The following is a 17,125-nucleotide window of genomic DNA, read 5'->3' on the forward strand; positions in this document are numbered from 1 at the left end:
CTGGGAATATAAGACACGGGAAAAGGACAGCAGCCCCGGAGAGAAACGCCCCCCTCTCCAGCGAGGCCGCGGATAGAAGGAGCTGCCCGCCCGCCGCCATCTTGGAGGCGGCTGGGAGAAGCCCCGGCGGCCTCGGCAGGGAAACAACAGCGCCCCCGGCCCGCCCACAGACCGGCAGAGGAGAGCGCTACGGAGGCGGAGTGACCGCACCGCGAAGAGCCGGCGCTTACAGCAGATCTAAAATAGCATTTGAAAAAGCTAAAAAAAACCAAAAAGAAATAAATAATAAAGAAAAAAAAACCCAAAACAATTAAACCAAAGCGACCTAGTCGGCAACCCTGTGGCCAGAGCAGGCGGGGCCAGCGGAGGGGCGCGCTGCCCGCAGTTAAAATGGCACCTGCTCTCCGCCCCAGCCCGGTAGGGGCGTGGCCTGGCCAGGGGGCGTGGCGGCCCGTGACACGCGCGTCAGGAGCCGCAGCGCGCGCTCGCGGGGGTGTCCGCCCCGCCCCTCCCCGAGCTCCTCCGCGCGCGCGCCGCGGCCCGGCCGGAGACAGACGCGGACACTCGGCGGACCCGCGGCGGCGGCGGCAGCAGCAGCGCGATGACGGCGGCGCCCGGCTGCCCCCGCTGCTCCCCCCGCTGCCCCCGCTGCTCCCCCGGCAGCTGCCCCTTCCCCCGCGCCGGCGGCTGGGCAGCCGCCTGGCGGGGCGCGGCGCTGCGCTTCGCGCTGGCGCTGCTCCTCCACACGGCCCGGGCCGAGAAGGAAGGTGAGACCCAGATTTCCCTTCCCTTTCTTGTCCTCCTTCCCCCCGCTCCTCCTCTTCTTCCTCCGCCGGCGGTGGGGCCGTTGGCGGCCGCGGCCCGCGCCCGCTCCCCGGCGGCGGGGTGGGGGGGCGGCTGGGGAGGAGCCCGGGGTCGCCGTCCCTTGTCCCGCATCCCGCATCCCGCCGGCTCTGCTCTCCCGCCGGCTCCGCATCCCGCCGCTCCGCTGCCCCGGCTGTGCGGGCAGTCGCGGCGCTGCCTCCCCCGCCCCGCCGCCGCGGCTGCCGGAGTGCGGGTGTGTGGCTGTGTCCCTGTGTGGCTGTGTCCCTGTGTCGCTGACGTTTCGCGGGGGTTTCTCCTCCCTGACAGCGGCGGGGACAGGGATGGAGCTGGAGCTGTCCTTTAAATAAGGGAAAGGGAAATAAATTAATAAATAAATAAAATAGGAGGCTTGCTCGCGTTGAGCTGGTTTCCCTGCGGCAGGCTTTCAGTAGGAGACGAAGCCAAGCCAAACAGACTGGCGAAGCAGCATGAGAAAGGGCAGAAATGCACGCTTTTGCATGGATTGGATTTTTATCCCTCACCAAGTGACGGTGGGACACCCCTCTTCCTCCCCAAACTTTTGACAGATTTCCGGAGCCTTTGTGGAGTCGATGGTGTTTTCTCCAAACTTTTTAAAGTCCCTGTCTGACTTTCCCTAACTCGTAGTGTCTGTGATTTTGGCGTGGAGTCTTTTCATTGTGGTTTAGCAAGGAAGAAAAGCCCCGAGCGAAACACCTAAGCATAATCTGTAGCATTGCTGAGAACAGCTTTCAAGCATTTCCAAGGTGCAGACTCTTAGTCTGCTTGAAAGCATGGCTGTGTGGCAGCATGAAAAAGCAGCAGGTAAATGTAATGTATTACTAAAGTAGGTGAAACAGATTTACTTTGGCTGGACAGGACAATTTGCTTTTCAGGCAAGTTGCTGCACCAGAGTAGGGAGGAGATTGAGGTCTGACAGGAAGAAAGGGAGTAAGAATAAAAAAGAGTAAGAATAAGAAGTGTATGGAATAGGAGCTTAGCAAGGAGGGTCTAGTTGTATGCCGAGACCAGACTTGAGGGAAGAAATGCATCCTAATAAGGCATGTATTATTAAAAAAATAGTAGGTATACCGTTCTAAAGAAGGGCTTAATTCCAGTAATTTCCTAGTAGCTTCTTTTTACAAATATGGGGATGTTGATATTAAGGTGATTGAAAACCCAAATCAGTTGTTGCACAACCACTCTTGTTCACTTGACTTCGTCTACAGGAAATGTAAACATTCAGAAAACAGCATGAGTATTATCCCATATCCTTAGAGAGATTAGAATGTGTAAGTTTGTCAGTGTGGCCTGTAGTGTCTTGAGGTACTAAGAGTTCAAATGCTTGAGAAATTTCTGTTTTTAACTCTTATTGTGATTGCATTCCTTCACAGGTAATAAGGTATATGTGTTTCTAAGCTTTGTCAGTGATGTCATATAGTGGTATGACAGAATTGATTCATACCCTAAAAGTTGTGACAGCTAGGGTCATGATCTGGTTGGTTCATTTGTGAAGAAGATACTGGTTTTTTTTTTTCTCTATGGGTTTTCTTGGCATTCCTAAATAAACAAGGGCAGTTTTAGATTCGCACTTTGAACAGATACGATTGAAGCCCCTCAAGACAATGCAATAGTTGTACTGATAACATTTACTTCTGTTTATACAGTCTATTACTTAAAACTTATCCCAGCAACACATCTGTCATTTTCAGAGGGTGAATTTGTTTCTCAACTAGAACATGGATTTCTTTTAGTCTTCAGATTTCTGACATTTCCTGCCAAGTGTTCTGCTGCTTAGGGTAGTCTATGAGTGGTACATCTAAGGTCATAAAATAAGTGTTTCTTTGGTGTTTGTTTGTTTTTTTCTGTTGTTCATCTTTTATAAACTCCTGAGCAGAATTCACTGGCAATCTGCATTTGTGGGTCACATGTTAGGAAGTGTTGTCTTGCTTCTATTTACTGAGTGCAATGACTGTTTAAACCCTGGATTTAAAAAAAAAAAAGTAAAACAAAACATAAACCAAACAATAGTTTTAAAGCAAAACAAAGATTAAGGGAACTTGTGAGATCTAGTCCCACTGATTTTAAGCTACAATGTAAGTGCCAATCTGCAAGAGGTAGTGACTTCCTCAGGAGAGGAAGGACCACTTTGGACACTTGGTCTTGAGACAGCTCAAGGTGAGACCTGGAAACAGTAGTTGAGAGGAAAGGAGGGGATGGTGTTCAGGCTCTGTCCTTAAGTACCTTAGTTTTTACCAGGTTGTGTCAACTTAAACGTAGTAAGACAGTTTAAAAATAATAGTCAGGAAGCAGGGAAGTAGCTAGGAATATCCTTTCCGTCTCCCAAATGTGGGCATACATTTTTCACTACAGCTGCAGGAAGGAAGCTGTGGAGGGGGATTAGGGCTGAGGTTGTGCATTGTTGTTCCTGAGCACTGCTGAGCTGAAGGTGGCTGTAGTAAGACACAGGGCAGTATGTGCTCCAGAGAAGTTGGTACAGAAAACACTTGATAGAAGCAACTGCCAAGTGAACAGTGTGAGAAGAATAGATCAGAATATGACCAAAGAAAATGAAAAATGAATGTGGGGGACATTCTTTTCCTCTTACCTTGCATATACATGAGGAGAAACTGGGGGAATGATGGAGCTGATGGAGAGAAAATTATGCTGGCTTCATGTGGAGTAGAACCAGCAAGCAATTCTTTATGGATGGAGCTGTCACACATAGAAACAAGATTGATGCTGGAGTATGCTAGATAGACATGACTATTTCTTGTGCCCAGTCTTAGTTAACGAGTTTGAGGGGGCAAATGTAAACATCTTTGCCTAAAAGCAAGAAGCAAAACTGAAATTGTGTGTTCTAGCTGTAAATCAAAGTCTTGAGGAACTGTGACATTGCTGTACACTCTCTCTGTGCTAGAAAAATAGAACTTCTGGAATTTATCTCGTATCTTAGCAGATAGCAGAGTAAACTGTGATTGAAGCAGCAGAGAACCTTAAACATCAATTTCAGACTAAACACTGATATGTGGCTTTTCTTTTTTTGGGCCTAGCTGGGTCCTCATGGGTGCCCATGTATTGCTGAGGAATGAGTAAGACTGAGAAGGTTGTAAAATTTTATGTTTGTTTTTTTTTCAGTTAGGAAATCTGTGAACCGTTGCAAAAGAATGACATGGCAGGAAAAAATTTCAGTCTCAAAGAGCCTCTTGCTATTTAGGAGGGGCGAAAAATAACTTTATAGTTTCTTTGGCAAATATGTATGATTTTCAGGATTTTTGTAAGGTTTATCCTTTCCTGCTGTAACTATCACATTCTATATTGCCACATAGATTGAGGACCGCTATCAGTTTATATTGCTGTGCTTTTTGTTTGGTGTTTTGTTTGTTTTGTTTTGAGATTTGTTTTGTTTTGTTTTTTTTGGTCAGGGAGGACACACAACATACACAGAATAGCTTTCTGGGTTTTAGCTAGCTGGAAGCCATAGTAATGCCACAACCCCATAGTAAGTTAAGTGTTTTGAAGATAAAGGTCTGACATGAGGATGCTTTTTTACCTGAACTGTTTTGTGTTGGTTCCCTTATTTATATACATTTATATATTTTTAGAAAGTCTTTGCTTTATACAACTAATTTTTTTAAATCCCATTTTATTTGGCCAGCTGACTGAAAGCCTGTTGAGACTACTTTGATAGTTGTCTTACCTACCCATCTGCTCACAACATAGATGCAGATAGAGCAAGGTTGATATTTAGGCTATGTTCAATCGCTGACTGTAATTTTTGAAGTTACATCTTGGTGCTGGATCTGGGAAAAAATTCTATTTAAACATCAACATTATGAAACCAGACAGATCAATGAAAATAGCTCTTTTTTTTTTTCTTAATGCTTGATGTATTCTCTTCTAGCTTCCTAGGAACCAAGTTAGTTACTGAGTGTAAGTGGGATATTGTCATCAGAGCAGTACACTGATATGTTGGAATTCTGGTTCTATTTTTGGCATTCTTTCTAATCTCAAACAAATAACTTTTGCTTTTAGTTTTTTACTGATACCTAAAATAGCAAACCAGGGTACTTCACAGGAGTATCAAAATGAGATTAATATTGGAAGATGATTGAGAGAAAGCTTATATGTTTAATATTATAAAAAGTCTCTTCACATATACTGCCTGTTTGTCATATCCTGCTGTCAGAACAAATCTACAGCATGCCAGCTTTTACTTTTATGCTGGTGTTTTGACCCTGGCTAAATCAAATTTCATTCAGAAAGAATGGCCTCAATCAAACTGAAAACACTCCAGCAGTTGAAGTAGCACATTAGAATCATGAAGAGTGTGAGGAAAACAAAGTGGGTAAAAATTGACCATGCTATCTCACTGTGGTTTTGAAACTTAAGTGTGGGACAGCTGATTAGGTCTGCACTGTGTCTGTGCGCTTGTGAATGAAAAATATTGACCATGTGCTTGGATTGAATGTGCTTACTTGCTAGTGAAATCTTTGGACTAAAATAAAGGAAAGGTTTTACTACAGTGGACAGGAAGTTGAGAGCCCATATTCTCTGTGACCTTCAATGTCATCTCAAAGTGGGTGCTATTCTCTCCCTGCACCTCTTTCTCCCTCACTGGAGTTCAGTTATGTTGCATGTGTGAAGCAGACGGGGGTCCCCTCACCTGCAGAGGTCCATTGAAGGATAGTGTGCTCAGTACAGGGCCTTGGATTGTCATCTCTTGAAGGAACTTGCTGTGGATTTGTGTAGTGTCTAATATGATGAAATTCCACCAGAGTGTGCGGAAGTCAATAGGCTTTGCATTATTTAAAGCTTTCAGTTGTGATTTTTTTGTGAATGATTGCAATATGGATTGCTCTGAGTCATCTGGATGTATTTGTGCATTTTAAAATTTTCAGCTGTTTGCTTGGACATTTGCTGTGAGTCATTTTGTTTCAAAGCCTACCCAGTTTTACACTGCTTAAAGTGATATGTGTTATGCCTCCATAGTGTGATTTACTGAGCCTGGAAGTTCAAATAATCCTTTCAAACAGTAAACTTGGTAAATTACCTGAGAGTCTGACAGTGAATGGTGGATGCTGTGGTTCATGCATAACGAGCAGTAAAAGTTATGTGACTGAAGCACAGGGTGGAACCAGTTTGGTTTGTTCCTGTGTTTGTGGGTTCGGCAAGAATAGAAGTCTATAATCTCTTTTATTTCTCATGCTTGTACCTTCTGTCCAGTGTAGCACCCCTGACTTTGTCAGTCTACAGCATGAAATTACCTGGGTACAACAGGCATTCAAGAAGTGTTTTGTTTTTTTCCTCTAAAAGACAGCAGTTGAATTAAACTTCTACTCTTCATAGTAATAAGTGGGGGTACTTGGAACAGGACTGAGTAATTCCTTGAGCAGCCTCCTCTAACTAGAACTCTAATGTTCTCTGATCAGGTGACTGGGTGGAGCCTCTGAGGTCACATCCAGCCTGCATTATGCTGTAGTTCCAAAAGTTGAGCACAGTAGGTCCTTGCAATGGAAGCAGCTGATTTGGTCCATTCACACTGTGGGTGTTAGCAAACTTGAGTTTGAACTAAAGTTATTTTTAAAATAATTCCTGTTTTTCAAAAAATTTATGTTAGTGTTTCAGCATTTTAATTATTTATACCAAGACAGAGGTTGCAGAATTTCTTCTTGCATTGGGGGAAACCAAAGGAACCAGTGACCATTAGCTCTAAATACTTCCAGGTTATCTTTCTAGTCATAAATACAATCAAAGAATAAACTTGTGTCAGATATGGATTTGTTAGAGGCAGCTGTTAAAATTTTAATGGGATGCAAGATTGATGTGTATTTCTGTTTTCACAACTATCCTTATAGAATAGTTAGTGATTTACTGACTGCAGCAAAGATATAGTGCAGCATTTGCATTTAACATTTTTGAAATACAGTTCTAACATTTTCTCATAAGCAGCCTTGGATAACTTTTGCTTTGGAATATGAAAGGGATTAAACCAGGATCATGTCTGTCTGTCTGTTAGAAAACTTTGGATGTAATGGGGAAATAGCAGAGAGCTGAAGGATTGCCATGCAGTTCCAGTCCCTGAAAATGAGGAAAAAATTGAGGTGTTTCACTAGTTTGAGATTTTCCTGCTACAGTTACCAGATTAGTCATCTCACTAAGACTGTCATAGATGTGTTTTTAGTACCTCTTCTACTGCCTGGCATAGCTTGCAACAGAGAATCATCTGACAACAGGAGTTCTGCTGTCCTTATCAAACTGGTTTTAGAGGTATCTGAGTGAAATTTAGTGGAAGGAACTGTACAGGAAATGAAACTACAACTCCTTCTGTCTGTGTACTCTGTGAAGCTACAAAATGTTATGTAATAGAACTGTGTGGCTGACTAATGCAATGCACTTAGTTTTTTTAAGTAATTTTAGAAATGGATCCATTACCTGTTCTTCATGAAGCAGTTTGTCTTCACAATGTCTTAAACGTTATCTGAGGGTTTTTTTCAGTTGAACACTTAGATCTGTGTTGGACTGTATGGATTTGGTGTAATAGGATGTACATGGACATTCTAAAGTTACTTAAACTAGAAAAATCCCGGCCAACCCTTGGTTAAAGGGTTAGGTTTTTAAAAAGTTGTTTAAGTGAGGAAGCACAGCTAGTATGGTGTTAAACAGATTAAATCACCACTTGAAGGAGTGATGATAGGAGACAAAGTTGTAAACAAGCATGGTACCAATTTAAGTAGTTTGGAATATTTCCTAATAAATATGTTGAATGAATTTAAAGACCTGTTATCTGAAGCTTGTAAGTAAATAGAAAATAATCTAGAAACACAGAAGTCGTCTAAGTGGATCAGTGATTTGCACCAAAATACTATACAAATATTTACAGGTGGATTTTGTAGATAATGTAGATAATGATAAAAACTATCTGGGCAGATAGATAAACTGCAAGGTATATGGTTTTGGTTTATTTCCAGCAGTGGTTCATGTTCTGCCTCAGAGGCTGGCTACAAGGAGCTCTTCCTGGCTCTATTCTGGAACCTGTCCTGCTTTAGATCTTTGTCACTGATCTGGAGTTGGAATGTACCAATACTCAAGGGCGAGTTGCATTTGGGAGAGACCTAAACAGGACAGAACAGTGAGCTGACAGGACCTTCATGAAATGGAAAAAGGACAAATGGAAAGCCATTTATATGGGACAGAATAACCACCTGCAGGGAATACAACCTGGAAATGCTACTCATGAGTCAGCAATGTACCCTGGCAACATATAGGAGTGTAGCCACTGGGCTGAACAACGTGATTATTCCTGTTTAGTCAGCACTTAATAGAACACACCTAAACCACTGTGTCTATTTCTGTTCTCTGCCATCCCACTGGAAGTCTGCAAGGATGGTCAATATGTGCATGGCCTATGAATGGAGGCTGAGGGATCTTGTGGCAGTGTGCCAAAATCAAAGTAGTTTATGGAGCAAAATGGAGCCCGACTCCTCACAGAGGTTCATGGATGGAGCCTGAGACATCGGCCATAAAGTTAAACAGGAAAGTTTGTTTTGTGCCAGGAGATGATGCTCTCTGATGATCTGAGTAAGAGAGGCACTTGGGCACTATGGAATAGCATTGAAAATTCCATTTATTAAAGCTAACCACATAAAGAGAGAGTAGTACAGATAATCTTGGATCTCTTTTGATGCTGAGAGCCCTGAATTGTGTAGCACCAAACAGACCTTTGAATGGACCCCCATGTGCAACACACTGTGCAGACACCATCCATAGAAAGATTACCCTATTTTGCTCTTTTGCTGGATTTCCTTCCTTGTAAGAAGACAGCTCTATTCATAATTTTTGCTGTCAGGTAGAAAGGATGTTCACATGGGAACTTCCATCTGCACTTTCAGATAAAGCAAGGCCACCCAGGTGGCATAATTGCTGGTGGTGTTGATTGCAGCTTCTCTGGGCTCCCCCTGCAGCCACGGAGTACGTGCAGCCCGGCCAGCCCAGACACGCAGCCCGGCACAGGGTGGGTCTGCTGGGCTTGGCTCCTGCTTGGATCACTGACTCCCATCTGTCATGGGCTTCCGGTCAGCATGGCTGGCACCTTCTGCTGTGACATGATGAGTCTGTATTTCACCATGAGGCTGGTCAGGCATTGAAACAGGTTCTCTAGGGAGGTTATGGGATCTCTGCCTTTGGACGTTTGCAAGTCGCAGATAAATGACAGCCTAAAGCAACATCATCCAAATTCAGCATTCACTGTACTTCTGCAGAAGGTTGAGCTGGATGACAGTCTTAATGTCCATTCCACCCTCTGTTTCCCTGTCTCAATATTTCGTGTCTCCCCTGTGATCTTAAAACTTAGTTGGAGCTTGCAATACTTTTTTGCAGCTGATGGGAATATCTGTAAGACAGAAGTCTGACTTTTCATGTAACTCTGTGGTGAAGCCAGTGTTATGGTAATAATAATACAGATTCAATTTTGGTAGAAGCAGAGTTGTAATTGTGCCAGGAAGCTTCATGGGTTGCTGCATCACTAAAAAAGGGTGATCAAGATAAAAACAAGACCTTTTCAACCATTTCTTATTTCTGTAATTGTGAATCACACACTTTTTTGTCCCCATGCTTTTGTTCTTTCTCTTTAAAATTTGATTCAACAGGAGTATTTGTATCCTATCTTTCATGTGATGCATAATACAGCTATTAGTTTTTGCTTTTGCCAGCTGCTGGCAATATAGCAATACATTCAATTGTGGTTTACATGTTAATATATGAGATGTATTAAAGTTAACAATCTGTGCAGCTAATATGTCTGAGGAAATACTGAGAGATTTGGACAGTTAATGTTGTGAAGTTTTTGACTATTCCTTTCTTGCAGTGGAGGACATGGAGTACTTGGTCCTTACTAGAAACCATTCCCTTCTTGTTTGCTTTGGTATTCTGAACTGTGTGTAACTTCAATGTGTGGAGCCAGCAACAGGCAGTTTAGAGATACCAGAGATGACCATTATTTAGTGTGTACTAGGAAGCACTGAGGCCACTCTTGCCCTCTGAATTCTCTCCTAAGTATAAGAAGATAAGAAAGGGATGTGTGTGTGTGTGTAACTTTTATATTGTGATACAGCTACTTTTATATTATCATATACCTTGTCAGTTGTCTTTTGTGTAGCTTAGCTAGGTTATAATGTGCCCATATACCTTTGGCTGACCTGCATAATCCAAAATATTCAAAAGATTAATAAATTCCTTGTTTTGGGAGAAACGTCCCAAACATTTGATATTGAAGGAGAGATGGTTGTCATTGACAGAGTCTATCTTCACAGGTGAAGTCACTCTGCCAATCAGTACTACTGAATATCATTATCTGATGGAGAAAAAGATTGAAATGAACTTCCAGTTCATCAGGGGAAATTTGATCAGAGTTTTAGTACTTGATGAGTGCTGTGAATTCTTCCTTTGATTAAATGAGATTTCTCTAGGGAAAAAGACTAGACTAAGGCCTTCAGAGATTGAATAAAACATTTATTTATTTAGCTTTATTTAATTAATTATCGTTTAAAAATACCTGTTTTGTGAAAAAAAACCCCTCTAATGTTGAATTTAGCAAAGGTGTGCCTATTTAGGTTGAGAATGAGTGCTAGGCATATCGAAGTAGAAATGAGAGCTATTTCTGAGTGAAGGCTTATCTTAGAGGGCAGCTTAGTGATGAGTGAATAAGACATCTCTCCATAACATATTCTGTCACTAAGCCTAAGGGTTTGAAATTATTGGGTGAAATCATGATCTGTGTTGCACCGGGTGTCAACTTAGATCATCACAGCTGTTTGTAAAAGAGTCTGACCAGAAGACATTGTTTATTTACTTCTGAGGGGTGACTGCTTCCAGGGTATTGTAGGTAGCTAAATTGCATTTCTGCAAGCATTTAATTTCTCTATGCCCACTTGCACCTTTAATTTCTTATAAATGTTTTTGGAGTGTTCCCCCAAACTGAAATTCACCTGTTTTGTTTAATTGTTTTTGCTCTGTGTTTTATCTTCTTTCAAAACTTTCAGTTGTTCTTCTCCACCCTTTTCTCCTCTGGTTTTATCAGACCTTGCAGCCAGCTTTCTCCTGCTGGTGGTCTGTGTTCCCTCATGGCAAGTCAACAGAGTGCTGTGCTCAGCGATCAATAAGTAGTGTTACTGCCACATCATTAGCACTCTGGCTTTAACGTCAGGCCTTTGCTACCTTTCCCTGGCCTTTGATTGTTGTATTTATAAACTTTATATGGTAGCTGAACCAGCATTATCTTGCCACTCTTTTCACTCGTCGTCAGCCTTAATAGCTGTTTCCAGTGGACACTCGAGTGTTGCCCAGTGAGCGTGGGAGGGGCGGAGATCTGTGCTCCTCCCTGCCAATGATACTTCTCTCAGTAACTTGGTATTAACCAAGTCGCAACTGTTACACAACAAAATCCAGACAATTGTGTTGTTGGTGTACCCTTGTTCTGAAAATTCTTGCAGCTCCACATTGGTAACTGACCAAGAAAAAAGGGAGGCAAGAGCAGAACTCTCACATAGCAGACTGCTGTTTCTGTGCCATAAGATGAGCGACAGAAAGAGTTCTCTGTAGTAGCAAGGTAGGAGTAAGGATGGAGAACTGAGCAGCGTCCACAGAGCATAAGCCTTAGCTCTCACCTGATTGCATTCACCTTGCCAGCAAGACATTGAGATGTCAGGAGGTGTCTGCCTGGCTCTGTCACCTTCCTGTTCTGTGGAGGGTTTTTTAGAAACTCTAAAAATTGCATCTTCCTTCCTATTTTCTGTGATGTGGAGAACAATGCTTGATCTTGGTTGGTTTTTATTAGGGTCATTAATCATCCTGGATGTATCTTTTAGGTGGGTCTTTCCATTGTGTCGATACAATCCTTTTTTTTGACTAAGTGGGAGTCTGTTCACTGGTTCATTTTATAGAAGTATGAGTTTGGAAGACTGATGTTAATGGCAATAGCTGAAATTATTGTCATTTAATGCATTGTTCTCCTGAGGCTCCAGAAGCCATGAACTGACTGCTGTTTCTGGCAAGCTACATTTTGGATGTTGCTATAGGCTATAATTGTTTCTATATGCTAAAAAGATTAGAATTCCATTAAGTGTACATTATCTTTTTGCACAACAGGTTTCAGTGCTACATGAGCAGTAAAACTGCCACAGTGAAAAGTTTCTGATCTAAAACTTCAGAAATTGAGATAAATCCTTAAGAGTAGTTTGGAGGGACTGTTGTTTTCCCCCATCTCATTGCAGCACTACTTACCTTGTTTTTGAGGGTAGTTCCAAGTAATTTTATGTCTGTACAGATTCAATAACAATACGTGTATAGGAGTATAATTTAATTTAAATATTGAAATTTTTAAATGGCCATCATTAGAAAGAATAGCCACATTTGGTATGGCTCAAAGCAAAAAAAAAAAGGATGCTATTTGCAGATGTTTGTTTTCTCTCTAGCTCCCTTTTAATTTTTTTACTCTCTTTAAGCGATTTCTGAGAAGTTTCCATGAGTGTCAGGAGTATTGTTCTCTTTGGCTTAAAAATAGCATGCATGAAAGTTTTTCTCCTGCTTAGAGAATTATTTCTCCTTTTTATTTAATTTAAAAAGAAATTATTTTAAAATGAATTTTCTTGTTCATACCCCCTATGAATGGAATTGAGTATTGTTTCTTGAGAAGCATTTTGGAGCCAGGAAATATATATCTTTGGCAGAGCTAATGAAATTTTTGAAAAGTTTAAAAGTAAAGCATCAACTTTGAGCATCTGGCAGCTTTCAAAGTAGTATTTTGGTAGTTTTTTTCCAGTGAAGTTTTATGGCCTTTATTGCTGCCACCTGAAATCTGCCATTTTGGCCAATAGCAGATAGTTTTTTACACTCATTAAAAAAAACTAGATGAAAATTAAAATTGCTTTAGTCAAAGTGGATGGAAATGCACATTTCTGTAAGGCAGAAATACAGGCTGAAAACAGAATAAGCATCTGAGAAAAAAGGTGTATAAATAAAATGTAATCTTTTTGTGTGTCAATCTGAAATCATCTAATGTAATTTTGTTAGGAATATAAATAAAAGCAGATTTTTAGGTAGAGTACATGTTACTTTCAGTGAGCTTTTCTGTTTCTATGTGTGCTTGTATAGTTTTTTGCAAGAATATATCTATCACAAAACACATCTAATTAGTGTTAGCTGTAAAAGAAACCTTGATGCAGTTGCACTGTCTTCTGAAGCGTGAAACACATGTTGTGAGCCAGATGTGTGAGCAGTGGCTTCAGGGTGGAGACTCACTTTCTTCCTTTCTCAGTCCAAGCAGTCGCTGCGTTGTCTGTCTGGAGCCTGTGTTCTGAATCAGAATCATGCTGCCACTTTCTGTTTCATGGCTAGCTTTAAAACCTGAATTGGTGACTGAATTGCTAAAAATCTGCATCAGTCTTGACTGAGGGGAAAAGAGATGAGTGAATGAGCGCAATGTGACAACTCTTCTTACTAGGGAAGGGCCTTGCTGAGCAAAGAAACTTGTCTTTTATCTGAAGGCAGAAATGACAGAAAAGTGAGTTAGTGAAAGATTACATGCAGACTTACTTGGTTGTCAGTGATATGCTCAGTTTGTGCTGTTGTGTGCAGTAAAGTAGAAATCATTTGACTTTTTCCCCCTCTCTGTGAAATAGTGAGTAGCATGCTCAGGTATTGCAAGTGATCCACTGTCTCTGTTTAGCTTGTATTAATTTGGGCATAGTTTGGTGTATGTGAACTCTTACTTGAGTATGTACTGTGTCAAGTCAGAATTTTTTTTTTAATGAGGAGTATAAAATGAGGATTTTGATGAAGATTGTCTTTTTGTTATTTAGCTTAATATATTGCTTTCTCATTTCACATGATGATTAAAGTGCATTATCAAGGGATGGTTCTATTTCAAATCTTATATATACATATATATATATATATATATATATATAAACAGAAAAATAAAAATTTGGCCAGTTGGCTTTTTGAGGGAAGGTCATTAGAGATTTTAATACTGAAGAAAGAATAAATACGTTTCTGTGTAAAAAGACTTTGAGGTGTGATGTTTGTACATGTGTGATCTTTACTGCATTGTGTGTATTTTCTTTGTTGTGATGGCTCTTCCTGAGGTCTGCTGGAAAAATTACTGATTTCCTTGTGTTATGGAGTACTGGAAAATGAGTAAATTGCCTAGGTAAGTGCAAGGGGATTTAGCTGGAAAGCAAGCCTGCTGGCTGGTGATTCTCCCTTGCCTGGCATTCACTGTCTCATGAGAGAATGACCTTTTACATTTTCAGTGAACAGTCACCTGTTGGGACATAGGCAGAAATCCAGGCTGATAGCCACACTGACTTGTCTGTCTTGGAGAACAGGCCTTTTTTAAAGAGATTTGGTGTGTTGGACACTGAACTGGGACGTATTTCTTGAGGCTCACCAGCCTTCTGTAGTCCTGAAGCTGATTAAAATGGTCAGTTGCTTTACAGTGTAATAGTGCTTTTCCTTATGTGTATGGGATTTTATTTTTTACAATGGAATTTTCCATCCATAATAATTTTATTTTTTCATTCTTTATCCACCTACCTGTATTCCCCATGCTGCTCAGTTTTTCACTGTTCAGGATGATTGAAATTGTGTGACTGTGCATAAGCAGTTAATTCATAGTAGGAGCTTTAAAAATAACTCGTCTAAGTTTAGTTCTGCACTTCAGCCAATAGTGATACAAATGTAGCAATTACAATTACATAGACAGAAGTGAATGGCATTTAGCACATTGTAATTGGCTCATGTGGTTATAGTTACCTTGAAGTGAGCTTAGTCATTAAGACAAAGGGTTAGAAACTGGACTTTAAAAAAAAAACTTAATGTAAATTAGAAATTATTTAAATAATTGACCTTTCCCTATTTTGGTAAGATAGGACACTATTCTTAGAATTGGGAGAAAGTTTGTGGACTAGATGATAGAGGTTTGTATAAATCCAGTTTATAAGAAAGAAAACTGGTTTAGACAAGACTTCGGAAAGAAAACAGTTCTTGCAAGCATGTAAGAGAATACATAAAGATCATTAGCATAAAAATAAATCAATGCAGGGCTATTGAGTAGCTGTTCCAGAGCTGTTATATTTCAGAATAGTGTTTTTATAAATGTATATATGTCAGAATGTACTTCGCTATTAAAATGAAGAAATTAACAGTGGCTAAAGGAAGGATAAGTGTGCAAAGCCACCTTAAAAATTGGATCTCAGTCAGAGTTGGCCTCATAAACTGTGACCCACAGAGATTATTTTTTTTTTTTGTTATGCACCAAGAGCCTTGGCGTATTCACTGCTCACATTACATGCAAATTTATTCTGTTTTGTGTAATTCAGTCACAGCTAAAGACTGGTGTTGGCTAAAGTGATTTTAATATTAAGTTCTGGTTTGCTTTGGAGATGTGTGGGATTTTAAAATTTTCTTGTTATTTGATGGTTTATAGGTCTGTATTTTTCTTGTTTTAGCCCCAAATATCAAAGGCTTGGACAAGAGACAATCAAAATAGGGATGTGTTTGAGCAAGATTTCTCTATATTAGGTGTATAAACTTTAGAAAATATGCTACTTAAGTTAATTCAGCTACTGTTGGTTTAATTTTCTATCAAGCACTGTGATGTTGTTGGAAAGGGCAGGGGAAAGCATTTAGGAATCTTCTGGTAATAATGACTGGATAGTGCTTTCACTGTTCCAGAAAGCCGTGCTTTGGGGACTGGGGTCCATGGTTGTGGTGGTGGGTTTGCTTTTGCCATTTTTTGAAGAGTTTGGGATGCTTGGAAAGTGCTGATAGTGGAACAAGCTGTTTGGAGCAAGTGGAAAGCCTAGGTTCATGGTCTTTTTCTGATAACTTTTATGGGCTTTTCACAGTAAAGCTGACTTAAAGAAGTTGCATTTTAAAGGTTAGAGATTGAAAACAGAATATGAAACTTAGAATATTCTTAGTGTAAGCTTCTATGTATTCTGTTAGTAGTGACCTACTGTCTGAAAAGAGGAAACCAAGAATACACAAGCCAGAAGCTGAAAAAATTTGACCCTGAAATCATATAATATCCTAGTAGCTAGAGTGACTGAAATTGTTACTGATTCTCATCAATCTGTTATATTTGCTTTTTGCAGAAGTTTGAAAGGATAGAGGTCTTCTCTTGAGAGGAATTTGTGTATACCTCTCAGAAGAAAGTATTCTCTTCAGCATAGGTGAAGAGGAAATGAGACTAAGATTCTTCTGGCCTTGAAATCTGCGGATATGAATATGTATCCTTTTCCTTCTTTGGTCCATGAACATTTAAAGTTTGACTAATAGCTATTATAATAAGCCCTCAGGGCTTCAGTTGCCTATAGGCTCAGGAAGAAATTATTATCCATATGTGTAATGTGGCTTCTTGGCTGCTGATTTGTGCAGTGGCAGATCATGCTGTGACAGTTGAAATGCTTGCTACCCCAGATATTATGTTGTGCCCCTCTTGTAGCAGTCGCCAGTCATGTGGCAGGGATGACTGAAATAGCACAGGCAAGAGTTGGTAATTTGCTGCATTTTACTATTCCAGAGTGTTAAAGTATTGGCTACAGTGTTAGACTGGTAATGGACCATGATGGTATCAGCTTAAGCTTTGGGAAGAAGTTTTCCCAAGGGAAATTGTTAGGGACTTAGCAGAACACTGTCATCTTCCTCTGTAGCATGGGGAATGGTTCACCTAATAAAGCATGCCCAAGTGATCTCATGCTTAATTACTTACAGTGACTTTGCACATTGGTAATAACCTATTGTCTATTGGTGACATAGGTATTTTGTGTAAAAGGACACTAAAAGCTGGTTTTGGGCTTGCATTGCAAAGTTTGTGAACTTGCTTAGGTCAGGTAGCACAAATGCAAAAGATGAGCAACTGCTTCTAATTCTGGAACGGGTAAAAAAGGACCCACAAGGGCACTGTCAGCATTTCACTTTGAAGAAAACTTTGTCCTCTCTGTGGTCCATGTTGGATGGTTTGAGAGCTGCTCTTAAAGGGATTCAGGTGACTCTTTATGACTCGTCAGTGGAGGTTTTTTAAAATGTAATTAGTTTTGCCTCATTTGAATGAGGTGGCTTGTTGTTTCATCCCGAATTGAGAGTCTGAGAAGCCAGTTGCAAAAACAAGCTTTCATCTCATGAAGGTATATGTATTTACTTGCCATTTCCTTGCTTTGATGAAATAACCAATAAAGAGAAATGCTTGAAAGGCTTGATAGTTAGTCTAAACCAAAATGAAAGGTATAACCACAGCAACTTC

The 17,125-nt window shown here is 40.6% G+C and overlaps 1 protein-coding gene across 1 annotated transcript in view; it reads left to right on the forward strand.

The window, feature by feature from the left end:
• The first annotated feature begins 568 nt into the window (after positions 1-568).
• Positions 569-17,125, forward strand: part of TMEM131 (transmembrane protein 131) — a 93,289-nt gene continuing 76,732 nt past the window's right edge. Inside the window, exon 1 of the mRNA XM_059493781.1 lies at positions 569-767. Coding sequence (XP_059349764.1) covers positions 602-767 — 166 coding nt within the window. The 5' untranslated portion in view covers positions 569-601. The remainder of the gene's footprint in view (positions 768-17,125) is intronic.

Source organism: Ammospiza nelsoni, chromosome 2, assembly GCF_027579445.1.
Source record: "Ammospiza nelsoni isolate bAmmNel1 chromosome 2, bAmmNel1.pri, whole genome shotgun sequence".
NCBI lineage: Eukaryota > Metazoa > Chordata > Aves > Passeriformes > Passerellidae > Ammospiza > Ammospiza nelsoni.